The sequence below is a fragment of the Myotis lucifugus genome, unplaced genomic scaffold (assembly GCF_000147115.1).
Source record: "Myotis lucifugus unplaced genomic scaffold, Myoluc2.0 scaffold_539, whole genome shotgun sequence".
Lineage (NCBI taxonomy): Eukaryota > Metazoa > Chordata > Mammalia > Chiroptera > Vespertilionidae > Myotis > Myotis lucifugus.
In genome coordinates, this window is record NW_005871587.1 from 187908 (window position 1) to 214694 (window position 26787).

The window sequence follows — 26787 nt, forward strand, 5'->3', positions numbered from 1 at the left end:
CCAGGGCCATGCTGACCCAACTGGTCAGCGAGGAGGCAGCCTGGGGCCTCCTGAGATTTCCGCAGCCCCTCCAGCCCCACCTCGGAGGAGGCCCCGGAAGCAGTCAAACCCGCACCAGGGCGCCGAGAAAGTGGACCCTCGGTTCGCGGGAGTGACGCTGAGGTTTCAGATAAAGCCGGATTCCAGCCTTCAGATCATCCACAGCTACAGGTAGGAACGGCCCGGTGAGTGAGGGCGCCCTGTATGCAGCGAATGGCAATGACAGGGACAGGGGCCTGTGGGGAGGCGCTCCAGGCATGGGCTCGCCAAGGGCCAAGCAAGACTGTGCCAGTCCCGTCCTGCTGCCGTGGCCGGTCCTATCCCGGGCTGAGCCTGGTCTCCCCTCTATGAGACCGGCCTGGCCACGCTGAAGGCTGCTGCTGCCGTTACTTTCTCCAATAATGATAACAGCTGCCATTTGTCGGGAGCAACAGCTAAGAGGCGACATGCAGCACTTGGTGTATGTGGGTTCATTGAAGCCTTGTAAAGCCCATGTTACAGATTTGGAAACTGAAGCACAGAGGGGGACATCACTTTTCCAGGGTCACACAGCAAGGGCAGACAGAAATGGGGTTTCAACCTGACAGGTTGGCCCCAAGCGAACTACCTCTTCAAATTATTATTATTATTGTTATTCCTAATGAGGGACAAAGCCAGGCCTTTCAGACATCAGATGCCTCCTGAGGATGCCTGATATCTTCGTAGTAAATCTTTATTTTGGGAGGCTTTCTGGGACAGGATTCAGATCCCCCAATACTAACGCCTTGTCTGTCCCCCAGCCTGGCCAGCAGCAGCCGCTCTCAGGCTCCCCCTACAGGCCCTGAGGCCAACCCAGGAGGCAGTGAGGCCCTGGGTGAGTCCTGGAGACATGAGAGCTATAAATAAGGGGCGGGGGGGTTGCCTTCTATCTTCCCTGTCTTACTCCCCACCCTGCTTCCCCATTTAGACCCATCCAGGATGAGTCTCAGTGCCCCCCTTCACTCTGCTGAGTCACCCCCACCCCCGGCTTCCTCCTCTGCCAAGGTTTGCCATCTGTCTCCCTTCCTGACTTTCCCTTTGTCTTAGATATGGCAACACCCGGGGACGGGCCCAGAGCCCGGCGGGGCCTTCACAGAGATCCTCCCAGATTTCCCCACCCCACACGAGCCTCCTGAGCCTGGACGCTTGGCCTCTGACTCCTGCCCTTTGGCCTCTGCCTTTCCAGGGCCCAGGCGCTGTGCTTCTTGTAGGACCCAGAGAACCCCACTCTGGAGAGATGCCGAAGACGGGACACCTCTCTGCAATGCCTGTGGTATCAGGTCTGCAGACTGGAGGAGGGAGTTGGGTAGGGTCCCCCGTCAGCCTGTGCGTGGCTGGCATGGGGTATTGGGAAGGGGAAGTGGTTTCCCTGTGGTGGTTTCTGTGTCCCCGGTGCATCCTGAATGCTGGATTTTTGTGCCCCCGTCCCAGGTACAAGAAGTATGGCACCCGGTGCTCCAGCTGCTGGCTGGTGCCCAGGAAGAATGTGCAGCCCAAGAAGTTATGTGGCAGATGTGGGATGTTCCTGGGCCCCAACCAAAGCCCATCCCAGGAAGGGTAAGCCCTTCCTCACCCAGCCAAGCCGGTCCTGCCTCCGTTTCTCTAGGGGGAGAGTGGGAAGAAGCCCTCCTAAGAGGAATGGGGGGAAAGCTTGGGTCTTGAGGGCTCCAGCCTGCCTTGCCTCTGCCCTCTCCCCATTCAGGGACCCCAGGCAGAAGATCCAGGCCTCAGGCCCTAGAGCCCCTGTCTCAGAGGTTCACTGGCCTCTTCCTTGGCCCCTGCTTGGCTGAGCTCCCCCTCAGGAAGTGTTCGCAGTAGGAACTCGTGCTGTTTGTGAATAGAATGGACAATAAAGAGCAGAACTCCTCAGAGAAGCAGTGCTGTGACTTTGGGGATCCCACTTCGTGTGCCCTCACCTGCCACTCTCCCAGTCCCAGAATGTGGGTTTGTGAGGGACACACACATAATCATATATGTAAAGGCACCAGCCCCCCATAGAGGATTAGCCACATGCATCACAACGTCCACACAGGGAAACAGCACCACACACGAGAACGACACAGACAAAAGATAGACACACACAAGGCACATGCATCAACACACTCACAAGACACACATATAGAGACAAACTACACATGAGATTGAAAGATACATGGGTTGACAGACACATGTCCAGATACACGATAGACACATATGTCCATAGACACACAACAGATACACACATACAGTACAGACACATGTCAACAGCAACACAAACACACAGATGACACATTGGTACACAGTGATACAGACACAGTGGGCCCTTTACCTGTCAGCTCCACTCCTGCCTGCAGAATGTCACCTGTGGCATCCTTACAGGCACCAGTCCCTGCTGTGTCCCCCTCCCCCTCTTTCAAGATCGCTCTAACCCCTCCAAGAGGTGTCCCCAGTCTGAAGCCAAAAGCCATGTGGGAAAGCTAGCCCTGGGCAGAGGTCAGCCCTGCCGCTGTCACTGCTCACTGACTGCCAGTGCTCACGTGGAGGGAGAGGGAGGGCTGGGAGTCCAGGATGGCGGGATGCAGGGAGGGCAGAGGTGGTCCCTGCCTTGGGGGTGACTGAGGCTTGCCTGGCCACATGCCCCGGAAAGACAGGCCCATGCAAGACCCTCTTTGTCTCTCCTGGGTGGGCTTGTGCAGAGGCCTGGGCCCACATTCAGCCCTTATACCCCTGACTCATTTGGTCTCACCCTTCCGTGGTGCAGAACACCCTCCCCCGTGCCTCCCAGAGCTGCCACCTTCTCTCTACTTGGGAAGGAGGGGCTCAGCCTCCCAAGATGCCCCCCTTGACAGCCCTGTCTAAAACAGACCCCTCCTTCCCACGGGCGTCAGGCTCAACCTCAGCTCCTGGCCGGTCTCCTGCTGAGAACTTACCAGAATTTTCAGTGCTCTATTTCTCCGGGGTCATTTCTTTACATTCCTCTCCCCCATTGGACACTGGCTTTGAAGGTCCAAGGTTCCCACCCCAGTGTCCAGCATGGAGAACCTTTTCATGAAAACATGAAGGTTTCAGACTGTGTATATACAAACTCCAGGCTGCTTTGAGCCATTTAGTCAACATTTTTTTGAGCAATTACTGTGTGTTAGGCCCAAAGGGAGACACTGAATAGAACAAAGATCCCTGCTGTAGTGGGGCCAATATTCTAGAGTGTCAGTAAATACTTAATTACATGATTAATAGAATGTCAAGTGCTACAGAGAAATAAAAGTATAGAAGGAGATAAGGAGTTTGGGGGGGGGGGGGGCTATCTTAGCCCTGGTTCTCCGGAAGGCCTCTCAGGGGAGGTGACATTTGCATAGAGACCTTGGAATCAGGAACTAGCTATGGGATTATTTGGGATGCGGACTCTCCGAGCAGATAGAATGGCAAGAGCAAAGGCCCTGTGGCAGGCAGAACTTTGTGGGGTTCAAGAAAGGTGGGTGAAGAGAAGGACGGAGGGAGGGAGGGAGGGAGGTCAGACAGCAGGAGCTGCACCACCCTTGTGCCTTGTTGCCTTCTGTACTGGGCACCCACACTGGCTTGGCCTCTAGCGCCCCTGTTTCCTGCTCTCACCTTTGTGCATGAGATGTTTGCATGGGCAGCTGATGAAGCTGGAGCTGTCCAGACCTGCTTCCTTCTCTGCATCTGTGTTCCTGCTTTTGAGACAGGAGAAGACTGAGGCTGGGGGTGGGGGTGGGGTGTGGGGGGGGGGGGGGAACCAGCAGTTCTCTCCTTATTCTGTGGGGAGTGAGGGGCACAGTGGTGTGCTGTGGGGTTGTGGCTGATACTCTGTGTGTCTATACTGAACCATGATGGGCCAAATCCAAAGGCAGGTTGGGGGTAAACTGAGGCACTGAATGAAGGCAGCATTGAGAGTGGGGCAGGGACATCCTGGGGCTGACACCATAGCTGCAGCCACTGCCTTCCTTTACTATCCAGATGAGGCCTCAGGGCAGGGTCCCTACGCCCAGACCCCTGGGAGGGAGGCTCCATCCATCGTGGGAAGGCAGCCTCAGCTCCGTCCGGAACCAGGCCTGGGAAGCCCCTAGCTCCCACCCCCAAGAGTTAGCTCAATCGGAGGGCAGTTCTAGGCCAAGGCATAAGCAGCAGGGAGAGGGAAGGAGTGTGGTCCCCAGCCTGGCTCAGGGGTCCAGTGAGAACAGGAAATGGGCAATGGAGAGAAGTCCCAGGTCACACCATGCAAAGATGTCTTGAACTGCACCCAACACATAGTAGGCCCACAAAATCAAAACAGTTTTATGAACCTATGGGCTGCTTCCACATCACGGAGACCACCCACACAGACCCAGAGTCCTTTATAAAAACTTTATTGGGAGGGTTAGAAAATGGGGGTGACATCCTGGAGTTGAATACATAAATAAATGAATAAATAGAACAATAAATAAGCCCCCGTGTGTGTCTGGGGGGCATCCCCCGGCCTGCGGGGAGAGGGTAGTGGGCTCACGCTGATGTCAGCTGGATGGAGAAGACCTCGCCCCCCGCAGGCGTCTCTGCGGTACCATCAGGTTCCGTGCCACCTTGGGCGCTGTCATTTCCACCTGCGCCACCACCCGCACCGTTGAGACAGACAGCCTCGCCCGAGCTCTCGGCCTCCTGCACGTTATACTCGCCCTTCTTGCAGGCGGTGGACTGCACGTAGAAGGCCAGGCCAGCCCCTGCGGCCAGCAGCGCTGCGCCCCCCACCGCACCGCCCACGGCGACCCACAGCCACGGACCTGCGGGGTGGAGCCCCTCAAAGAGGGTGGACGAGCTTGGGCGTCCCCCCACCCTGACGAGATGCCAAGCCTGAGCCATCCCCAGTGCTGCTGCAACCCATGATCCGTTTCACATGCCACCCAGCGCATGGCGTTATAAGCCCCTGGCTGAGCAGAGAGACCCAGAAACCAACTCTCCTCACCCCCAAAACGATGAGGGTGGGGTGGGGGGAACCGTGTCATTCCTCTATCTCAGAAAGAACCAAGTCTCAGAGTGAGACCAAGTGGGGGACGGGATCTGGTTATGGCCCCCACTCCCATCCCCTGCCCTTGGTCCCTCTCCAAATCCTCTTCTGTACAGCCACACAGTGGAGGGGGCATTGGACCAAGTCTCCGCCAGGCGGAAAACCTCCCCCCAAGTTACTAAGTCCCTCCCCACAGCAGTCACAGCCCTGGAGGGCTCCTCCCCGTGAAGTTCTCAGCTGCCTCTCCCTCCACCTCACACCCCCAACCAGCCATTAGGGCCTCACACGAAAGGTTGCCCGTGACTTCTACCCTGGCCTCCTCCAATCTCATCCGTGGGGATTGAGAGGGAGGTCAGGTGTCCCGAGGCTCAGGCCACGCCCCCGCAGGTATCACTTACCAGTTACACGCACGGTGATGCGCCGCGCGTGGCGCCCGTGCGCATTGGTGGCCGCGCACTCGTACTCTCCTCCGTGGCTACCCAGGGCGCCTGCCACGCTCAGTGTGCTGTTGTTGCTGGACAGGCCGATGTTGAGCGCCCCCGGGGGGGCGCGCCAGCTGATCTGGGCGGGGGGCCAGGCCTCCGCGCGGCAGGTCAACGTGAAGTTCCCACCTGGCCGCACACCTCCTGGAGGCGAGGCGGCCAGCTCGGCCACCACTGGTCGGTCTGCAGGGGACAGGAGGTTGGACGGGGGCTCAGCGCCAGCCCTGCTTCAACCCACCACAGTCTGACACCACCCCTGCTCGGATGCACAGGTGAGGATCCTGCCTCCTATCAGAGCCCCCTCCCCCTACAGCAGCGGTTCTCAACCTGTGGGTCGCGACCCCTTTGGCGGTCGAACGACCCTTTCACAGGGGTCGCCTAAGACCATCCTGCATATCAGATATTTACATGACGATTCATAACAGTAGCAACATTACAGTTATGAAGTAGCAACGAAAATAATTTTATGGTTGGGTCACAACATGAGGAACTGTATTTAAAGGGCCAGAAGGTTGAGAACCACTGCCCTACAGTCTGGCTGTAGTCAGTACTGCTTCATTGAATGGAAGGAGGTAGGAACCCAGGACTTGAGGGGGGCCAGGCTCCTGTTCCCTAGAGTTTTCATTGCTCTCAGCTCTGGGTCCCTTCCCTTGTCCCCGAGAGTGGGACTGGGGGGAGGTGCCCTGGAACTCCCTGCGCAAGTCCCTGTCTGGGAACTGAGGGCCCTCTCTCTGGTGCTGCCCCCACTCACATTCCACGCGCACGGTGATGGTCCGGGTGTCAGTGCCGTGCTCATTGGTGGCTAAGCAGAGGTAGGTGCCCGCATCCTGTCGGGACACGTGTATCCGCTGAGGCCAGGGGCCACCCTCCCGGGAGCAGCTCACTTGTGGGGAGGGGCGGCCCAGGGCAGCACAGGCCGGCCCGACAGCCTCGGCCCCTTCCAGCCACGTCTGGTGACTCGGGCAGGTGGACTCATCCATTTTCGGAGGCGCTGCAAAGCAGCCACAGCGGGGTCAGGGAGGGGCCACATGGGGCACACCCTCCTCCCACCCGCCTGGGCCCCGCTCACACTCCACGCTCACGGCTACCATCTTGACCATGGAGCCGTGCTGGTTGGTGGCATTGCAGGTGTAGATACCAGAGGCAGGCTCACTAGGGATGCTGGGAGCTCTGGGACTAGGGTCTGGGGGTGCCAGCGGCAGCAGCACCTTCTCGGTGGTGCCCCTGGAGCCAACACACTCCACCCTTGGCTGCGGCTTCCCATCAACCTCACAAGAAAACAGCCGTCCAGATCCTTCCACCCACGTCCAATTGCTGGGGCAGCTCAGCTCCTCAAAACTGGGGCCATCTGGGGAGCAGAGAGTCACGCAAGGACTGAAAGTCAGACCCGAGTTGCCCACACACACCCTCCCTTGCCCCTTGCTGCCCCCGCTCACATTCCACCGTGATGGCCACAGTTTTGGCCGCAGAGCCTTGAGAATTGGTGGCTTCACAGCGGTAGGTGCCTGCGTGCTCCCGGGCCACGTGCAGCAAGCCCTCGATGGCCTCCGCCGCCCCAGAGCGCACACAGCTCACGTTGGGTGGCGGCACCCCCTGTGCCACACAGCTCAGCGAGGCCTCTGTTCCTTCCAGCCACGTAATACGCTCTGGGCAGCTCACACTGTCCAGCGCTGGCGCGTCTGGAGGGGGGAGTGTTGTTGGGTTTGGGCATCGTCCGAACGTCCCTAGACCCTCTTTACTGTTCCACGGCCACCACGTAGGGTTGGGCAGGCTGTGCCCTCCCTGCACAGGGACGCTGAACCAAAGGGGTTTCACGCCAGTCAAGCCACGCATTGTTTCGGGGCTTCATGAGCTATGAAGGGGCACCTTTTACTGATTCCTGCAAAGCGCCCACAGGACCCTGCTCCAACCTTCAGCCTAAAAATTGTTAGATGGCTTGAAGCACACACTTTTCCGAGACTCCGCCCAAATGCCACGCCCACACACTCCTATGGACACGCCAACCCTTTCTCATGCAAGGTCTTCCCCTAATCCCAAACACCAGCCTAGTCCCTTCCCCAGAATCCTACCCAGAGGCATCCCTGAGACCTTGCTCCTGCTCGTCCTTGCAAGCTGGCCACCCCTAGACCCTGAGCATCAGAGAGATGCACCCCCACTCACACTCCACTGTCAGCGTCACATCCTTGACCGCCTCGCCCTGGACATTGGCCGCGGTGCACCGGTAAGTGCCGGCCAGTGCGCGAGTGATGGGACCCAGCAGGCCCAGCGCCAGCACCGCCCCGCCGTCGGGCCGGGCGCAGTGCACGGAAGGCGCTGGGTTTCCTCGGGCCTCACAGCGCAGCGTCTGCTCTGGGCCCTCGGGCCACGTCCAGCTCCTGGGACAGTCCGAATCGTCCAGCCGGGGAGCGTCTGCGGGCAGGGATGTGGGATAGAGAAGGCTCCACGTGGACCGTGGGAAAGGCTCCACTTCCACAAACGGCCGGGGACTGGGCAGGTCCCTGGAGATCACCAGGGGGGAGGCGAGAGCTCAACTCACATAGGACTCGCAGTTCGGTGCTCTCTTTCTTGCTCAGGACCTCCCCGTCCACCTCGAGGGTGGCGTCGCAGAAGAAGCTGCGTCTGTCATCGTTCGCAGTGGCGTTTAGCTGGAGCTGGACGGGCTGTCCCGGGGCTGCGGCCGGAACTCCGTCCAGAGTGACCAGAGCTCGGGCCCCAGGAGCGCAGGTCACTGTCACCGTCTCCCCCTCGGGGACGCTGGGCGCGCTCAGGGTCAGGAGGGGCGCGGGGAAGCCTAGGGGTGGCACATTCGCTCGGAGTCAACCGACCACACCCCTGATCTGCGGGAACCCTCGGTGGATACGGCGCCCCGCCCCTCGAACTGCTAAGGCCCCGCCCCTCCCCCTCCCGCCACTTGGCGGTGGTCAAGCCACAGCCCCGCCCAGCCGCTCAGACCCCGCCTCTCTCGTCGCTCAGTTTGCCCTCCGTGGGCCCCGCCCATTCGGATACTAAGACCCCACGCGCTCTCCGTCCCGCCTTCGCGTTCCTCTGGCGCCACCCCCGAGCCCGAGAGGCCCGGCCCCGCTCCCTCTTACTGTAGACGGTCACGTTCTCCCAGGTCTCGCGGCTCTCGCGCCCCAGGGTCACGCTGCAGCCCAGCTGCCCGGCGCCCTCCTGCTCTGCGCTCGCCGTGGCTGTGGCAGCGGCCCTGATCGCGTCCCCCTCGAGGGTGATGTCCGGATGCAGCCTCTGGGCCCCCAGCGCCAGGTAGACCCGGGCTTCCGAGGCTGGAAACAGCCCGTCCAGGGAGCAGCTCACGGGGCTTTCCGAGCCCACTTCCAAGAGCCGGGGGGCATCGAGGCGCGGGGGCTCCGGAGACAGTGCTGGGAGTCGAAGAAGAGAGCTTGAACTTACGTGCTGAACACCCACCATGTGTGTACTAAGCGCTTTACGAGCACGATCTTATCCCGCTATCCTGGAGCCAGAGAGGAAAAGGGCTTTCAGCTGGTGAGCGTTGGCGTGAGGATTAGAATTCGGACCTCTCTGCCTCCGAACTTCTCAAGCACCGGGCCAACCCCTCTGCGTCCCCTTCAGTTCCCCACACCCACTCACCGAAGGTTCGGAGCATTCTGGGGGCCGAACGGTTTTCAAACAACCCCAGGCCGTGGGGCCGCAGGTCCAGCTCCGCGCGGCACGAGAAGTTGGCCCCATGGTCCTCCCTCCTCGCCAGCACTGCGGCCGTGAGCACCGCGCCCCGCGCTCGGGGCGACTCTCCGGAGAAGCTACGGCGGACCAGCTCCCGAGCGCCCCGCAGCAGGGTCACTGTGAGGCTCCCGCGGGGCCCAGCGCCAGGGACCCTACAGCTCAGGGTGAAGTTCTCGCCGACAGGCTGCCAGGCAGGCAGGGGCATCAGCTCTACGCGATCAGGCCGCTCTGCAAGGGAGGAACCCAGGTTCTCGGAAACGTGTGGTGGTGCCCAAGGGCCGAGAGGTGTGGGTTTGGGGATCCAGAAGAAGGGGCCTGAAGGGGAGGACCTCAGGACCCAGGGGGCGGGGCCTGGGAGGGAGGGAAAGTAGTGGGGTTAGAGCGTGGCCGCTGAGAACTCACGAAAAGTACGAATGAGCCCACGAGCCTGCAGTGTGCGCCGGGCGCAGCGGAAGAAGCAGACTGGCTGGGTCTCTGGCTCTCGGATGTCCACCAGCTGCCGCGCCAGCCAGCGCAAACCCCTCTGGGTCCCATTCCGGCGCAGCGAGGTCTCCAGGCCTCCGCGCTCCGGCCGCGGGCAGTTGGTGCTGCAATTCAGCCACAGCGATCCCCCGCGCTCCACGAGCGCCACGCGGGGCTGCAGGTCCGCCCAGAGAGGCTCCTGCGCGGCCGCTGCCCGGAGAAATGCAGAAATGCGGGCTCAGCCTGGGAACCCACTCTCTGGCATCTTAGCGCCCCTGTGCCGAGTCAGGCATTCCCGGGGAAGGAGCAGAGGCCGGAGACAGAGAAGAACTCCAGTCCAGCGTCTTGCTCCGGCCTCAGGTTTGGAGGCGTGCTCCCAGGGCACAACCTATAGGGAGCCTCTGGGACATGGCAGCGGAGGGCCCTGGTCTGCAAGGTGTCAGCTGGGTGGTGGGAACGCATGGGAGGGATGGGGGAAGGTGAGAGGAAGGATGGGATCTTCGCCATACCCAAGCACCCCTGGGAGGAGGGGACCCCAGGTGGGGGGAGGGGGACCAACTGGCTCTCAGGGTTATCACGGAGAGAAGGGGAGACTGAGGTTGAGGGGAAGGCAAAGGAGAAATGAAGCCGAATCAAGGATGAGAGTGAAGAACACGAAAAGAGGTCGCGGGGCTAGGCTCAAGAAAGGAACCGCGGAAACATCGAGGAACTCGGTTGCCAGGCCTAGGGCGGGGAGGGAACAGAGCCTCTGACGGCAGATGGAGAGAGCGGGTCTTCGCGGGCCGCAGGTGGGTAAGATGCCAATCCGTGGACCATGGTGCATAGCGGAGCGTGCGGAGGTCCCCGGCGACACCGGGTCTCCGAGGTGCAAGGTTGGGTGCAGAAGAGAACCCAGGATCTCGAAGGGGGTATGGTAGAGATCTGGGCGAGCGAGGAGTCGAGAAGCTGTGTCTCCAGTGTGTGTTGGAGGGAGAGAGATAAAGAAAGCCCACGGCTCAAGGTGGGGGCAGAAGCGTGGGAGCGAGGCGAGGGCGGAGCCGGGAGGGGCATGTGGCCTCTTCTCCGGTCGGGAACTCCGCCCCCGCCCTGTCCACCCGGAGCCGGGACGGGCTCTTACCTGAGAGGCCGATGAGCCCCAGGCCCAGGGCAGCCCAGAGGCCGAGCAGCGCCCGGAGCAGCCCTGGCAAGGGCCCTGGCATCGCCGCCGCGGGGAAAGTACCGGAGGAGAGGGGAGCGCGAGCGCTGAGCTGAGCTCGAGGACAGCGCGGCGCGGCGGGTGGGGTGTGGAGGAGGCAGAGTTGCGCTCAGGGATTGGTTTAACGTTGGTAACTTGGTTTCCAAGGAGGGGGAGGCGGCAGAGGCGACGGGGAGGCGGGAGGGCGAGCGTGCGCCAGGCTCCCGGCCTCGGCGAAGGCGTGCGGGCAGGAGCTAGCGACCCCCGGGGTCTACGTGGAAGCCGGCCCCATCGCCCGGAGCCTTCTGGGGCGGCCTCGAGCTCTCGCGTCATCCCCGGAGGCGACGCGGAGGTCGGGGGAAATGCTGGATTGACCATCTCAAACCCCCCTTCCACCCCTAGTTTAGATGCTATGAAAATGAGCTGGACTCCGAGCTCCGCCCCCATATTTTGCCCTTCCCACCAACGCCCCTTGGTGCCGGAATTGATTTATGGGCTAGGAGAGATTTGGGAAGCACAGGACAAGGTAGGCACAGTTCTGGAGGCGGGTGTGGAATGCCATCCTTCTCCTTTTGACCCCGGGAGCTGAGGATTACAGCCAAGCCCCCAGTTCCCCTCCGGCTGCGCCCCCGCAAGCGACAGAGGGGGCGGAGACCAAAGTGCTAGCGAGTCAGCAGCACGTGTTCGTGCGCAGCGGCGTTCGCGGGCGTCTAAATTAGGGTTGGCTCGGCTCCGGGTCTGTATTTACCCAGAGTGCAGCGGGCACGTGTCTACTCGGCGGCGTGTGAGAGCACGAGCTGCGGAAGAGCACCCCTGAGTTCCCTTTCCGCGTGGCGGCCAGAGCCCTGGACCGCTGGGCCCTGCCGGCATCCAGTGCACACTCGGACTGTGTCCACGCGAGCCCAGGAGACCACCTGTTGATACTTTTGATCCCGCATCCGGGCCTCCGGGCCCTGTGACTATCAGGAGGTTGCCAGAACGCGAGTCTGTGCCACGCCACGTGGACCATCTGATTGCTCCTTCCCAGCAGTCCACACATGGGTACCCTTTCTGCATATCCACGTCCCTCGATATGTACATGTGAGCCCGCCCGTCTGTGCTCTTGTCCCCAGAGCTAACAAGTGAACTATGGAAGTCAGTGGTAGACCCACTCTGGTCCTCCAGAAAAGTACGGGATCAAAGTGAAAAGCGGGGGGGGGGGGGGAGGAGGGCGGAGAGGAAACAAAACATCCAATCAGAGCTGTTGCGCGGTAGTGGCGGAGCCAGTCAGCAGAAGCCCGCCCACAGCCCAAGGCCCTCCGGCGCCTAGGCTTTGCCCGTCTGCACCGCGCTGATAATGCCCGCGGGAGATGTGTTTACTACACCGGCTGGAAATGCAGAAGGACTGGGGACCGCCGGGTACCTTCAGGGAGACGAGGAACTTGGAGAAAGTGATTGTGACAAGGCCAAAAAGACCCCTTCTCCGAGGCGGTGCCCTAATGGGGGACCTTCATGCCCAGGGACAGGCTGACTGAGGCAGGCTTTATTGACTTAGGAAGGGTCTCCAAATTGTCCCGGATTTTGCTCGGACTCAGCCGGCAAGGACCTCCCCTCCTACGCCTCGGACTGCATCAGTAGGTACTTTCGCAGATACACGGCCCCCAGGACGAGAAGAATCCCCACAAAGGCTGCGATGGAAGTGGAAGCCAAGGCTTTGGACGCGGGGCTCCAAGCTGGGGGCAGGAGGTGAGAATTAGGAATGGAGCACTCGGAGGCGTGATGACACGCGTGGAGCTCAAGCTGGGCCAGTGCCCCTCCTGGGTCATAACCCTTCTCCACCCTCAAGTCCCCAGGATTGCAAGGATGCCTCACCCCAGGATGTCAGCGTCACGGGTGCTGAGCTGCTGCCGACCACCAGCCCGTCGAGATTGAGGCGCGCGTGGCAGGTCACGGGCTTCCAGAGGTCGTGGGGCCTAGCCTGGAACTTGTAAGTCAGCGTCACGTTGGCCAGATCCAGGCCCGTGAAGCGTTCCAGGCTCTCGGAGTAGATGACCCGGCCGCCACGCTGCAGAGTTACCACCAGGAAGCCCACGGGGAACACGTGCGTCACGTGGCAGCGCAGAATGTGCTCTCTGCCCTCCAAGACCGGAGGCTCCAGGATCACCCTGTGAGGCGGTTCTAAAGCAAGAGGGGGCCGCTGAGCAAGGTCCGCGGGCGCCCCCTAGCGCGACTGTCAACTGCCCCATCTCTGTCCCCCTCCCGTCTCCCCGGGAGGGCCTAAAAACCCTCGTCCCTCACTGTAGGCGTGGATCCTGGCCGTGGCCCCCCGCGTTACTCCTGCGCAGGTGAGGAAGCAGTGCACCTCGGAGCTCCAGGCCCTTACATCCAGCAGCTGGAAGGAGATCCAGCTGGGCCCGCTGAGCTTCTGGCCCCGCCGCAGCCCAGTATGGAGGGTGGAACCCTCCAAGAGGGGGCAGCTGCTGCTGCAGTTGAGCCACACCGAACTCCCCGGCCGCACGGCTATGAAATTGGGGCTTATGCGCACCCAGAACGGCGCTGTGGTCGCGGAGAGCGTGGGAGAGCTGCCTCCGGGGCTTTGCGCCCGCGCAGCCCAGCACCTCCGCGCGCTCCTGCCTCCCGGGTAAGCTACCGCCAGCAAAACCAGAAGTGAGAGGGGAAGCAGAAACCCCATGGCAAAGAGCCCGTAGTGAGAGACCCCGCGCCAGGAAGCCAGGCTGGCTCTGTAGATAAGAAAGCCCCAAGCCCCGCCTTCTCAGCCCCACCCGGAGAGACGGAGGCTCCTAGAGGGCCAGGAGCCCTGCGACATTACCCCCCCTCCCTCCACTCAAGAATGGGATTCCAGACCCCATTTTAAACCAAACGTGTGTGTTTTTTCCAGAGAGAGATCTTTAATTTTCCCCAGAGTCTCAAGTTACCAATACGCCCTGATTTGGTTTAGGGCCTCAGGAATGGGCCTTGAACAGCAGCCTTTCCTTGGAGGGAGGAAGTAGGACAGGGTTGTGGTAGGACAGCTAGGAAGAACTCCAGCTGGACGGAGCACCTCCCCTCAACTCACGAGAGGCTGGGCCCGTGAAAAAAGCTTTATTAACACAAGGGAGAGGCTTCAGGAAGAGCTGGAAATCAGCCCCACCCCAGCTGTCTGCAGGGCCCTCGGGGATTTGGAGCTGCCAGCGTTCGGTTCTTAACATGGTCCCAATGAGATGGAAACAGGACAAAGCAGGGACACACGGGTTGGGCATAGTTCCATGGGGTCCTGTGGTTTAGCTATCACAGAGTGGACACTCGTGTTTAAGCATGTCACCAGCTGTCACTGTGAGCACTCGCAGAGGCGCATGTGGGTGGAGGCGGCTAAGAGGTCCGCACCAGTGGGTTGTCCTGTCACCAGCTAAACCATGTTGGTTTCCCTGCTGGGGGGGAAGCAGTTTGGCCAATGGAGAGGGAAATTCCACCCCACGTGGTCTTTTTGTAAGGCACTCTTGTGCAGCCAATACATCGGTACCTGGTGACCCTGAATGAGATCAGACTGAGCTGCCTGAGGGCAGGAACTTCTGTTCCTCTTGTTTACCATTCTACCACACACAGAAGGCACTAATAAATATCTGGTAACTGGCCCGGCCGGTGTGGCTCATTGGATCGAGCATTGTCCCATCCACCAGGAGGTTACTGGTTCGATTCAGGTCAGGGCACACCTCAGGGTTACGGCTGGGTCCTAGTGGGGGGTGGGGGGTGGGGACGTGCAGGAGGCAGCAGATCTCATATCTCTCTCTTCCTCTCTCAATGAAAAATCAATTAAACCCCCCCCACTACTATTTACAAATATATATCTGGTAAAAGAAAAATGAATAAATATGTCATCATCCAGCGCTGGGACCAGTCAGTAGACAGCACTGTCAGAGCTGTCAGAGGAAGTGTGGGAATTAGTTTCGATGCTGCCTGAGTCTGGGCAGGGCTACTTCTCTCTCAGGACTGTATTTTCCAGATGGGTGTCCCCATGTCAGAGGTATGTCTCCGTCACACCCCTCTGGCAGGTCAGCCTTTGCCACCCCTCACAGTCATGCCCATAGTCTTGCCCCTGAGTCTTGGCTCAGTCCTGTGGCTACAGGTCAGGTGTGAATGTGCCATGGTGTGCAGGTGCCATGACCCTAAACGCTGCCTGTGTTCTGGCTGAGGCCTCTCTCCTCTCTCCTGGCATTCTAGAAAGGTGGGTGCTGCTGAATGGCATAAGTCTGCCACCGGTGGAGGCCCTGTCCAGAGACGGGCTCAGGGTGGTGAGTTCAGCTTCATGGCGGCCGCCTCCTGGGCCTTCTGTAGCCTGTACTTCCGGATCTTCCGCTGGCGGTTATAGAGGTAAGCGACTGTGCCCACTGTGGCTGCAATGCCCAGGATGAGAGCTGCCACTGCAATGATGGTGACCAAGTTACTCTGCTGATCTGTAGGGAGAACAATAAGGGGAGATGGGGGCTGAGCCAGGCTCGCTGACCCTGCCCAACCCAGCCCCGTCCCCAACACGGGCACTCACAGATCACGTTCACAACCACTTCACGGGTGGCCACACCCCGACGGCTGGTGGCCTGACACACGTAGGTGCCCGAAATATCCCGCGTGACAGGCCTCGGCTCCCCGATGGGCAGCAAAGCCCCATCCCCTTTCCGGAGACAGTCCAGCTTGGGGATTGGGTTCCCTGAGGCCTGGCACCTCAGGGTCTGCAAGGTGTTTTCCTCCAAAGTCCAGTTTTCTGGGCAATTCTCCTTGTCCAGTCGGGGGCCATCTAGAGAAACACAGCAAGAGGAGGGCCGGGTGAGGGACCAGAACCCCTCTCACCACCCAGGTCTGGAGGAGTTAGGTAGGCAACCCAGGGCAGGGGCGGGGGTAGACTCCAGAGACATGAGCTCATGAAGTCATAGGGCCTGGGCCTTGGAGGTTTGGGGTCATTGTCCAGCAGCCCTACTCACACAGGACAAAGAGCTTCTGGGTCTTGTTTTTGTGCAGCACATGCCCAGCCACCTCCAGGGCAGCAGAACACACGAAGTCACGCCCGTTGTACTCAGCAGTGGCATTCAGCATGATTTGGGCACTCGGAAATGGAGGCTCAGCTGGGTCCCCGCTCAGTGTCACCACAGCTCCAGCATGGGCCTTGCACTCCATGCTCACCACAGTCCCCTCCGGGACTTCAGACTCACTCAGGGTCAAGTTGGGAGCTGGGAAACCTGGGGGAGGAGCACGCAGTGAGCCCCGCCCCCAGGTCTGGTCCCACGTGTCCAGAGCTCTGGCCTGTCCCTACTTACTGTAGATGGTCACACTCTCCCGAGTCCTCTGACTCTGGTTTCCCAGGGTCACTGCACAGGTCAGCTGCTGGACGCCTTCATCCCTCGGGGCCACCTCCACCAAGGCGGTGGCCGAGAGGGAGTCCTCGCTGTACTTGATTGTGGGTTTCAGCCTCTGGTCCTCCAGTGCCAAGTGAACCTGGGCCTCTGAGGCCGGGAACAGCCCATCCAGGGAGCAGGTCACGGACCGCTGTGTGCCCACTTCCATGATCCCGGGAGTAACAAGGTGCGGGCGGACCTGTGGCAGGACTGGCCAGAGAAGGCGGGTGTGAACAGAGGGGAACTGAAGCCCTTTCCCGCGGCATTTTCATTCCGTCACCTGGAACGCCTCTTCCCCGGGAGACTCTGCGACTTGGCCATCTATGACTCAGGACACTCGTCCCCCTTACCCTGGGTCACAGCCTTCCCAGAAGATCCTGTGGCCCAGGCGGCCCATCCCCCAACACCCCACCCCAGTGGCCAAGAACATGCTCTTCCCAGAAGCCTTTGCAATCTAGGTCACTATCTTCTCCGTCCCCTCAAGGCCAGGAGCGCCTCCTTCCCAGGAACCCCGCACCCCACGCAGGATCACTGCCTGAGCCTGTCCTCCTGCAAACTTCCCAATGCCTCACCGAAGGTTCGGAGCTGCCTGGGGACTGAGCTGTTCTGGAACAGTCCCAGCCCTTGGGACCGAAGGTCCAGTTCTGTGCGGCAAGAGAAATTGGTGCCATGGTCGCCTCTGCGTGCCAACACCGTGTCCGTGACCTCAGCCACAGGCGTCCCCTTCGCAGGCTGCCGGCTCAGCAACTTCTCCCCTTGGAGCAGCAGCACCGAGAGGTTTGTCCGGGGCGCCCCTCCCTCCACCTGGCAACGTAGGGTGAGGTTTTCGCCCACAGGCTGCCATTGGGGCAGGGGTTCCAGCTCCACACGCTCTGGGAACCCTGGGGGAGAGGAGAGGAAGGAGTGTCCTGTGAGCTGGACAGGAAGGATACCCACCAGCAGGGGGCACAGGGACACCATACCTGGGCCAGGGAGCCTCACGGCCCCAAACACACCCCAAGGCTGACTAATCCCAAGCCACCTAAGTCATTCAGGAATGTTAAGAACTTCAGGGGAAACCAGTGAGAAGTCCCCAAGTGGTTGTGAAAGGGCAAACCATTTTTTTATTCACTGCAGCTTCTAAGAGTGAAAAGTGGAAAAGAACCTCAGAGTGAATCACCAGGTGTCCGGTGAAATACAGTATTTCAGCTCCCAGTAGAGACTGGTTTTTGGTTTTTGGTTTTTACAGAGCGGAAGGGAGAGGGATAGAGAGTTAGAAACATCGATGAGAGAGAAACATCGATCAGCTGCCTCCTGCACACCCCCTGCTGCGGATGTGCCCACAAGCAAGAACATGCCCTTGACTGGAATCGAACCTGGGACCCTTGAGTCCACAGACTGACGCTCCATCCACTGAGTCAAACCAGTTAGGGCTAGAGATAGATTGTTTTTAAAAAGACCTCTGCTCTTCAAACAAAAAAAATTAAGAAAAGAAAAAGAAATTTAAAACAATACAAATTGTTTAAAAAGAAAACTAAAAAACCAAACCAAAAAAGACAGAATAAACGAGAGAGACCTCTGCTCCCCCTCCCCCTATCTTGGCTTTATTTTTCTCTGTAGCACCCATTCACGCTCTGACACACAAGATCATCGACTCAGTGAACTTGTTTCTCCTCGATTTCCTCCCATGAAATGTGATCCCAGGAGGCAGGATCTTTGTCTGCTTTGCCCCCTCCTGTCGTTTGTTGGCACGCAGGAGGCGCTCTATATTTATAGAAGGAATAAGGCTGAACCACACACACCGATTGGAGGCCTTTCAGGAGCCCACGTTCAAGAGAAAGAAGTTCCAGCCCTGCCCGCATGGCTCAGTGGTTGAGCTCGACTTACCAACCAGGAGGTTGCGGTTGCATTCCTGGTCAGGGCACATGACTGGGTTGCTCAGTGTGGGGCGTGCAGGAGGCAGCCGAACAATGATTCTCTCTTATCACTGATGTTTCTATCGTTCTCTCCCTCTCCCTTCCTCTCTGAAGTCAATAAAAAAATATTTTAAAAAAAGAGAGAGCAAGAAAGAAGTTCCTGAATGTGCTGTATGACCCTCTGAAATGTTAAAAATGTAAGAACCAAAAAAAAAAGTAAGAACCCACAGACACCCCAAATGCAACTCTGAACAGCCCTGAAGATACAACTTGTGGGCTCGGTTTTCACAGGCCAGGGTTTCCATTTTGCACCAGGTAACAGAATTCTGAGCCCGAATGGCCAGTGAACATTTACAGCAGAGCCCTGCTGAGCTGTGACTTCGCACTGAGACCCGCCAGGCTCCCCAGGGAGGCGTCCTGAGGGCCCCGGGTCACTGTTCCCTTCTCAAGAGGCCCCGGAGTATCACTTGGCAATGCTGTTAAAGTGTCAGGGGCTTGGGTTTGGTTCCTAGGTTTTCGGCTTCTTTGCTATGGGCTGTGGGTGAGTGACTTGCCTCCGGAACAGTCCCAGCCCTCAGGGCTGCAGAAACGGAGACTCAGTTTCCTGAGCTGTAAAGTGGGGCTGCTGGAGGTAGGGCTATTATTAATCCATTTAAGAAATTGAAAGAGTGAGTGTCAATGGGCATAAGGTTTCCTTTTAGGGTAATGAAAATGTTCTTAAATTAGATTGTGGTGATGGTTGAACAACTCTATAAACACTAAAATTCATTGACTTACGCACTTCAAATCTGTGGGTTTTTTTTAAAAAGGCCCAGAGCTGTAGCCGGTTTGGCTCAGTGAATAGAGCATTGGCCTATAGACTGAAAGGTCCCGGGTTTGATTCTGGTCAAGAGCACACATGCCCGGGTTTTGGACTTGACCCCCAGTAGGGAGCGTGGAGGAGGCACGCAAACGATTCTCTCTCATCACTGATGTTTCCATCTCTCTCTCCCTCTCCCTTCCTCTCTGAAATCATTAAAATTAAAAAAAAAAAAAATCTTTTTAAAGGCCCAGAAAACTCTCAGGCACCCAGCTCTGATATCTAATCATCTGCTGCAGACCACAATTTGCAGAGCGAGAGGCCTCCTTAAACCTCAGCCCCCATGTTTTCAAACCCAGCTCTTTGCGCTGTAAGCCAGACTGCCAGAAGAGGTCTGTCTTGCCGGAAGAGGTCTGTCTTGCCTGTACCTCTCCTTGACCCCCCCAACCCCCCACCTTCAGTCCCTCACAAAGTCCTGGTCACACTGCTCTTCAAATATTTGTCTGCCCTTCCTTTCCTGTAAGCAGCCACTGCCCACAAAATGTGTGGCCTGGACAAGGCCCGCAGCCAACTGTCCTCTGGCTTCCCCTACGTCTGGCCTTCTGCTCTCTAGATCCCTGGCCTGCTCACACACTTTTGAAGTGTGGCTCCCTATCACCCTGGGGAGAGGGCCCCAACTCCCCAGCCTGGCATTCGAGGACCTGCCAGCCTTAGCTCCAGCCTCGCTAATCTGTTGATGTTCAGCCCCTCCGGCCCGCCCAACCCCGGATCAGCATGTTTGCCCCTCCGAACCTCTGCCCAGGCTGTTCCCTCTGCCCAGAATGCCTGTCTACCAGCTCCTATGCACCCTTCAAGGCCTGGTTAGGGGTCACTTCCTGCACAAACGCCACTCTAACCTTTCTCGAGAAAGCTTAGCCACCCAGGGAAGCCCCTCGTCTTTACGCTGAGGGCGGGGCAGGCCCAAGCCAGAGTGTCTCCCAGCTGACACCCCTGCTGTGCGCCAGCTACCTGCTCCATTTCACAGAGCTGGAAACTGAGGCACAGTCTGGTCTCTAGAGTCACAGAGGGAGCAAGTGGCAGAGGCAGGAACTCACGCCTGAAGTGTTGGGCTTTCAACGACCAGGCTGAGCTGTGGAAGGGCCTTCCAGGGAGTTCCCTGGGGTTTTCAGAGGCCCCTGGGAATGTTTGGGGACTTCCCTCACCTCGCCAGCATCTGCTCAAACATCCTCCATATCAGAAGCAAAACCGATATTCGCCCAAAGGCTTCCTCGCCCAGACACCATGAAGATGGAATGCCCTTCATGCCTTCCTGCATCCCTGTACCCATCCCAGGAGGTCTCCTGTGAAAGTCAACCCGGAAGCCAGGTCCCCCACAGTCACACAGTCAGTAAGGGCCATGATGGGACTGGAACCCAAGGCTGTCTAATCCCAAAGCCAGGCGACCAGTTTCCTCCCTCCCTTCCTTCCTCCCTTCCTTCCTTTTTGGTTTGTTTTGTTCTCATTTGAATTTTATTTATTGCCTATGGTCATAGTAACTCATGCTCACCGTTCAAAATGCCCAAAGGGGGAAAAAAAAGGCACAAGGAGAAAAAATTCATTCCTGCCCTCTCCTGGAACCCCCGCTTCCAGTAAACACAACCTCCCTCACCCCACTCCGCCACTCCCTAACACACAGAATGGCATGCCACTCATTCTGGACATACCTTCCTTCTTTCGAGTTTGACTGCAGCGTCTAAGAGCGTGCAGCAACTAGCACCCTCTCTTTTGGGGACACAAGGAACTTCCTCATTTGTGTACACAGCTGCATACTATTCCACTGGATAGCCAAACCACAGTTATTTCCCAGCCCCGACATCTGAGCGGCTTGTAAACGTTTGCCCTTACAAACAAAGCTGCAGCGAATAATCCCGCCCCGCCCCCGTCCCTCTGAGCAGGGACACATGTGAGCCCAATTCCCAGGAGTCGGGTTTCTGTGTCCAAGGGCACGTGCCTGTGTCATTTGGAGAACTGAGGCCCCTTCCCTGCCTGGGGCTGTGCTTCCTCATGCTCCCACCCCGTCAGCAATGTCCCAGGACAGCCTGCCGTCTCGCAGTCTTGTCAGGGCAGCTGTTGTCAATTCTTTCCATTGTTGCCAATAAGTGAAGAAAACTTCACTTCAGGGCTAGTTTTAATTTGCATCTTTTTTAAAAATATATTTTATTGATTTTTTACAGAGAGGAAGGGAGAGGGATAGAGAGTTAGAAACATCGATGAGAGAGAAGCATTGATCAGCTGCCTCCTGCACACCCCCTACTGGGGATGTGCCCGCAACCAAGGTACATGCCCTTGACCGGAATCGAACCTGGGACCCTTCAGTCCCCAGGCCGACGCTCTATCCAGTGAGCCAAACCAGCCAGGGCAATTTGCATCTTTTAAAAAAGAGTCAACTGGCTCTATCTGGTTTGGCTCAGTGGATAGAGCGTCCACCTGTGGACTAAAGGGTCCCGGGTTCAATTCCAGTCAAGGGCACATGCCCAGGTTGCGGGCTCAATCCCCAGTGTGGAATGTGCAGGAGCCAGCTGGTCAATAATTCTCTCTAATCATTGATGTTTCTATCTCTTCCTCCCTCTCCCTTCCTCTCTGAAATCAATAAAAATATATATTTTAAAATACAATAAAAATAAGTAAATAAGAGTCAGCTTGCCTAGCTGGTGTGGCTCAGTGATTGAATGTCAATCTATGAACAAGGAGGTCATGGTTTGATTCCCAATCAGGACATATGCCTGGGTTGCAGGCTCCATCCACAGTAGGGGATGTGCAGGAAACAGCCAATCGATGATTCTCATCATTGATGTTTCTCTCTCTCCCTCTCCCTTCTCTCCGAAATCAATTATATATATCCTATCTAATAAAAGCCTAATATACAAATTGTTCAACCAGGAGTTCCACCGCTTGCTATGATGTGCACTGACCACCAGGGGGCGGTGCAGAACATGGCGGGCGTCAGCGACGCGGCACTGGCAGTGGAGGGGCTGCCAGCTCAATGGGCCTCTTGGAGAGCAGGACAGCAGCACGGGACAGCGGTGGGATGGTGGAGCAGGTGAGCAGGTGGTGCCAGGCCAAGGCAGGTGTGAGCCAGGGCTGATTGCCCTGCTGATCGCCCCACAGATGGTGGAGCAGGTGAGGGGGTGGCACCGGCCATGGCAGGGTGCCAGGCAGGGCTGTGGGGCTTCAAGGCTGGGGGCATGAGCTGGGACCCAATCCCCGCAGGCCATCCCTGAGGGACCCCACCCATGCACGAATTCGTGCACCAGGCCTCAAGTATATATATAAAAGAGTCAGATCTAGGGCCTTGTCAGAGGTCTAGAGCAGTGGTTCTCAACCTTCCTAATGCCGCGACCCTTTAATACAGTTCCTCATGTTGTGGTGACCCCCAATTTCACTGTTACAAATTGAACATAATTAAAGCATAGTGATTAATCACAGAAACAATATGTAATTATATGTGTTTTCCGATGATCTTAGGCGACCCCTGTGAAAAGGTCGTTCGACCCCCAAAGGGGTCGCGACCCACAGGTTGAGAACCGCTGGTCTAGGGAGAGTTCTCGAATGTGCTGAATCCCTGTTGATACTTGTAAGTGCACCCAAGGAAGTTCAAGAAGAGGTTTCAAATGACAAGGAGGCTTTCCGAAGATGTGACCACCTGCCCTTCAGTGAGACCCTCCCCGGCCCCACCACCAAACTTCAAAGGCAGTCCCAGCCCACTATGGACTCCCTTGCCCACCTCCCCCACCCAGCATGCCTAGTCCAGCCCCTGGGCCCAACCACTCACAGTACACAGTGAGGGACATTGTCGCCTCCGACTGGCGGTTGTGGCAGACCGAGTAGCAGAATGGAGTGGTGTCTCCTTGTACGGAACTAAGTTCATACATCTGCCAGTTGGACCCACTGGCCACTTCTTTCTTGTCCAAATGAGTCTCCAGACCCAAGAGGGTGTATTGATCACAGGAGGTACTGCAGTTCACCAACACGGAACCTCCCCGGGGTATGATGACTTCTTTGGGGTGCACTGATGTTTGGGCACCTCCAGGCCCTGGAACAAAAGTGTGAAGAGGAGAAAGGCATTGCAATTTGGGTTCATCGATATTCCTGGGTCCCCAGCCTGTGCTGGGGGCACAGCCTTGAATAAGACAGAACTCTCTGCCATCAGTGTGGGAGACAGAAAAATTCACGAGCAAACAAGATAATTAATAACTGATGTTCATAAGAACTCTGACAAAAAACAAGCAACAACACTGGGTGATAGGACAGTGACTTGATGACCGGGTTATGTATGAGCACAGATATGGATGATGAGAAGGGCGACCCAGAGAAAAGGGAAATGAGTCCCAAGTGCAAAGGTCCTGGGGCAGGGTGTCTGCAGCCAAGTCAGCAAGGGGGAAGAGTTAGGGGAAATGAGCTCAGGAAGATCACGCAGGCAGTGGAAGCCATGCCAAGGATGTGTTTTTCATTCTGAAGGCCATGGGGAGCCACTGGAGGATTTCAGCAGAGGAGGAACATGGCATCAGGGTCCTCCCTCCCAAGAGGTCAGCTGGTGGGGGCAGCCCTTTGGGGATGGAGGCATTCTAATCACGTGATCTCCCTTTTCCTGCCTCAGTGTTCCCATCTGTAAGTATAGCCTCCGAACCCTGTTATTGAAAGTAACTCCTAGGACAGGGCAGGGAGCAAGAAGCCACAGATAAGGAGAGGGATTGTGTTAGCTCCCTCAGACCCTGGTGCCTCCAAAGCTGAAAAAATGTCTGAACCCGTCCCTCCTACCCCACCCCCAAAGATTCCTGCCCTCGGCTTTGGGCCCACTCTATCTTGGGTGGGAGAGATGTGAAAACAGCTCTCCGAGCATGATCCTGGGTTCATTCCCACTTCACAGAGGAAAATGGTGAGGCCCGGAGAGGGCGGGGTGACTCAGCCAGAAAGTGGCAGAATCTGGACTGCAGTCTGTTAGAACGTTTTATGAAGCTGGTAACCATGGTGTCCATCTTCCACTCTCCTGCTCCCCAACCCTGTCACCCTCTGAGACTCTCTGTTCCCCTTCTCCCCCCCCTCTCTGGAGTTGGTGGAGGGGTGCTGGGGAATCTCACTTCTCAGCCTCTGGTCCTTGGACAAGTCAGGCTTGGAATTCCCCTGAGCAGAAGCAGGTCTGGACTTCCCCAAGGGTAGGAAAGGAGGAAGAAACTGTGCTTGCTGCGTGGGGGTCCAGGCTGCTCAGAGGGTAACCGCGTCCCATATCACATGACTGCCTCTTAGGGCAGAAGCTGTGCTGGGTCAGGAACAACCAGGGCAAAGTGTGCGCACTGACATTACATTCTCCATTTACAGGTGAAAAACGGAGGCTCCGGGAGGCTCAGCCGATCGCCCCAGGCCACACATTGAGGTGCAGGGTCTGGATTTGAACCCATGGCGGTTGATTTTCTTTCTTTTTTTAAAAAAATATTTTTATTGATTTCAGAGAAGAAGGCAGAGGGAGAGAGAGATAGAAACATCAATGATGAGAGAGAATCATTGACCGGCTGCCTCCTGCACGCCCCACACCAGGGATCGAGCCAGCAACCTGGGCATATGCCCTGACCATGAACTCGAACCTGGTTCACAGGTCGATGCTCAGCCACGGAGCCACACAGGCTGGCCTTGACTTTCGTTTTTGAAATTTTGACTTATTGATTTTTTAAAAATATTTGTTATTGATTTTTTTACAAAGAGGAAGGGAGAGGGATAGAGAGCCAGAAACATCGATGAGAGAGAAACATTGATCAGCTGCCTCCTGCACACTCCCTACCGGGGATGTGCCCGCAACCAAGGTACATGCCCTTGACGGGAATCGAACCTGGGACCCTTCAGTCCGCAGGCCGACGCTCTATTGAGCCAAACCGGTCAGGGCGACTTACTGATTTTTAGAGAGAGAAGAAAGGAGAGACAGACAGACAGATTTTTTTTGTCCCACTTATCTATGTATTCATTGATTGATTATTATATGTGGGTGGTTCTAGTCTAGCCCCACCTTCCCCTAAACAACTACCTAAATACGAATGGCCTGGACCTCAGCCGGCGGCGGGCCGGTCCTCCCACCGCTTGAGCGCTCGCCAGAGCGGCCCCTGTCCTCCACTCACCTGGGAGCAGAGCCCAGAGCAGGGCCAGGAGCGCGGGCCGCGGGGACCGGGCGGCGACGGGAAGCATCGCGACCGAGGTGAGGAGAGCGGGGAACTTGGAGTTGAGGTCGGCTGCGCGGACTGGGCGCTAGCAGCGCGCGCGTCCTTTTATAGCAGGGCCCCAGGGCGAGGGGGGGGATGGGGGGCGGTGCTGCCTTCCCGGAAACCCTGGAAGGAGGGTTCTGGCATTTCCGGATTGACTTTGCCCCCTCGCTGGCCGCTGCAGCGCCGGAATTTCCGAAATGAAGCAAAGGGACCACAGAGGTGGTAGCGGCCGGAGGGCTGCCCCGGGCCGGGGGTTCGGTTCTGGGGCCGGGTCCATCTCGATGCTGCGCTTACGCTGCGCTCGCTGAGAGCTTACAGCTGTTCTTGCGTCTTAGGAATTGTTCCTGTGCCCATTCCACAGAGGGGTAAACTGGGGCTCCGAGCTGCGAGGGGATTTGACCCCCAGCGCCTGCAGGTCCCTTGAGCTGAATGGACGATCCTTCGCTGGGGTGGGGTCCCGGGAACCCTCCATCAGGGGTGTCCCTCCCCGAAAGGGCACGACTCCGGGATTTCCGAGAAGCGGCCGGGGTGGCACCTCCAGGATCCCGTGCGCCGCGGGGGCGAGGACACGCGGCGGCGTCACTTCCTAGGATCCGCTTTCCCCCACCGATGGCGCCCCCTCTCCCGAGGCCTCGCTTCCCCTTTCTGCCTGGGCCGTGGGGGCGTCTTTACAGTTTCCAGAAAGGGGAAGGAAGTCACGTGGCCCCCGCATGCAGCGCTCCCCCTGCCGTTCCCAGGCTCCGCGGGGAAACTGAGGCAGCCGACCCAGAGGCGGGAGGAGAGGCACCCGAGCCCTTGCCTTTCCAAGGGAAACTGGGGCAGCTCCTGGGCTCTGAAGTGGGGCGGGGAGAGGGGACGCTCAAACCCCTGCCCATCCTGAAACTCGAACCCGGGGCGCTAGCACTAAAAATGGGCAGGGATGTGTCCGGGCTGGTTCCGTTAGGGCGATGGGGGCGCTGTGAGGCCCCGCGCCGCGTCCACCGGCCGCCCCCACGTCCCCCATCCCCGAGGGCACGGGCCGTGCGTGTGACCTCAAGGCTCATCATTCACCATGTGGAGACTGGGAGGCTAGGAGGGTCCCGAGCGCTAAGAGCGCCGCCCAAGGCTTCCTGTTGTGCGGCGCGTGCCGCGTCACCATGGAGACCTCCGAGGGGCCACAGGTTCGCCCAGCAGAAGGGGAAGGGAAGGGGCCCGGGGGATGCCTCCGCCCTTCCTCGGAGAGATGGTGCTTGGAGTCACCCGCCATCCAGAAATGCGTCCCGCTCCCCCCACCCTGACGGTTCCTAAGGAATTTCCACGGGGATCTTTCTTACTGGGGGAGGGTGGAGGCTGCAAAAGTCCACCCCCAGAATGGCCTGGGGTCCGAGTCCCTCGAGAGAGTCTGGGAAAATCCTGCGCGGGGTGTTATTTTCCGGAGGATTTTTCTCAGGCCTCATTGGGTCCCTTGGCCTTGAATCCAAGTGCGCAGCCGCTGGCTCCCCCTCGCGGGCCGGGTACCCCCTGCAGCCAGAAAAGCGCTCTTCCTTCTCCACACCGCTGAGCAGTGTTGATTGAGCGCCAGTTCTCTATGAGGCATCACTCCAGATGCTGGGGACACGCAATAAACAGAACAAATCTCTGCCATCGTATTGAGATGGTCTTAGTGGGGGCA

The 26787-nt window shown here is 58.1% G+C and overlaps 4 protein-coding genes across 4 annotated transcripts in view; 1 reads left to right on the forward strand and 3 right to left on the reverse strand.

Moving 5' to 3' along the window:
- The window catches only part of ZGLP1 (zinc finger, GATA-like protein 1), a 3065-nt gene extending 554 nt beyond the window's left edge, over positions 1-2511 (forward strand). Inside the window, exons 2-6 of the mRNA XM_014446424.2 lie at positions 5-210; positions 819-892; positions 1244-1337; positions 1489-1614; positions 1760-2511. Of these exons, the coding sequence (XP_014301910.1) occupies positions 5-210; positions 819-892; positions 1244-1337; positions 1489-1614; positions 1760-1847 (588 nt within the window). The 3' untranslated portion in view covers positions 1848-2511. The remainder of the gene's footprint in view (positions 1-4; positions 211-818; positions 893-1243; positions 1338-1488; positions 1615-1759) is intronic.
- Positions 2512-4379: 1868 nt separating this feature from the next.
- ICAM5 (intercellular adhesion molecule 5) lies at positions 4380-10877 on the reverse strand. The gene is made up of 11 exons (XM_006104056.3): positions 10796-10877; positions 9619-9888; positions 9124-9444; positions 8607-8894; positions 8051-8305; positions 7675-7923; positions 6951-7193; positions 6584-6862; positions 6266-6505; positions 5431-5697; positions 4380-4808 (listed from the first exon to the last, which is right to left on the reverse strand). The coding sequence occupies exons 1-11, from the start codon at positions 10875-10877 to the stop codon at positions 4534-4536; spliced, it is 2769 nt and encodes a 922-aa protein (XP_006104118.1). The 3' UTR covers positions 4380-4533.
- A 1482-nt stretch (positions 10878-12359) lies between these two features.
- On the reverse strand, positions 12360-13589 carry ICAM4 (intercellular adhesion molecule 4 (Landsteiner-Wiener blood group)). The gene is made up of 3 exons (XM_006104058.3): positions 13130-13589; positions 12704-13009; positions 12360-12564 (listed from the first exon to the last, which is right to left on the reverse strand). Exons 1-3 carry the CDS (start codon positions 13521-13523, stop codon positions 12446-12448), a joined length of 819 nt encoding a protein of 272 aa, XP_006104120.1. The 5' UTR covers positions 13524-13589; the 3' UTR covers positions 12360-12445.
- Positions 13590-13917: 328 nt separating this feature from the next.
- On the reverse strand, positions 13918-25196 carry ICAM1 (intercellular adhesion molecule 1). The gene is made up of 7 exons (XM_006104059.3): positions 25053-25196; positions 22721-22981; positions 16788-17096; positions 16138-16425; positions 15805-16059; positions 15372-15620; positions 13918-15282 (listed from the first exon to the last, which is right to left on the reverse strand). Exons 1-7 carry the CDS (start codon positions 25117-25119, stop codon positions 15113-15115), a joined length of 1599 nt encoding a protein of 532 aa, XP_006104121.1. The 5' UTR covers positions 25120-25196; the 3' UTR covers positions 13918-15112.
- Between the last annotated feature and the right edge of the window lie 1591 nt (positions 25197-26787).

Coding starts and splice junctions, on each gene's coding strand:
- ICAM5 (XM_006104056.3), bottom strand. CDS start 10,877: ATGCCAGGGCCCTTGCCAGGGCTGCTCCGGGCGCTGCTCGGCCTCTGG. Junction 9,889..10,795: donor GGGGCTCATCGGCCTCTCAG/GTAAGAGCCCGT, acceptor TTCTCCGGGCAG/CGGCCGCGCAGGAGCCTCTC. Junction 6,506..6,583: donor GGTAGCCGTGAGCGTGGAGT/GTGAGCGGGGCC, acceptor GCTGCTTTGCAG/CGCCTCCGAAAATGGATGAG.
- ICAM4 (XM_006104058.3), bottom strand. CDS start 13,523: ATGGGGTTTCTGCTTCCCCTCTCACTTCTGGTTTTGCTGGCGGTAGCT. Junction 13,010..13,129: donor GGCCAGGATCCACGCCTACA/GTGAGGGACGAG, acceptor CTCTTGCTTTAG/AACCGCCTCACAGGGTGATC. Junction 12,565..12,703: donor CGTGACGCTGACATCCTGGG/GTGAGGCATCCT, acceptor TCCTGCCCCCAG/CTTGGAGCCCCGCGTCCAAA.
- ICAM1 (XM_006104059.3), bottom strand. CDS start 25,119: ATGCTTCCCGTCGCCGCCCGGTCCCCGCGGCCCGCGCTCCTGGCCCTG. Junction 17,097..22,720: donor AATGTCCCTCACTGTGTACT/GTGAGTGGTTGG, acceptor CCTCTCCCCCAG/GGTTCCCAGAGCGTGTGGAG. Junction 15,621..15,804: donor CCAGAAGCTCTTTGTCCTGT/GTGAGTAGGGCT, acceptor GTGTTTCTCTAG/ATGGCCCCCGACTGGACAAG.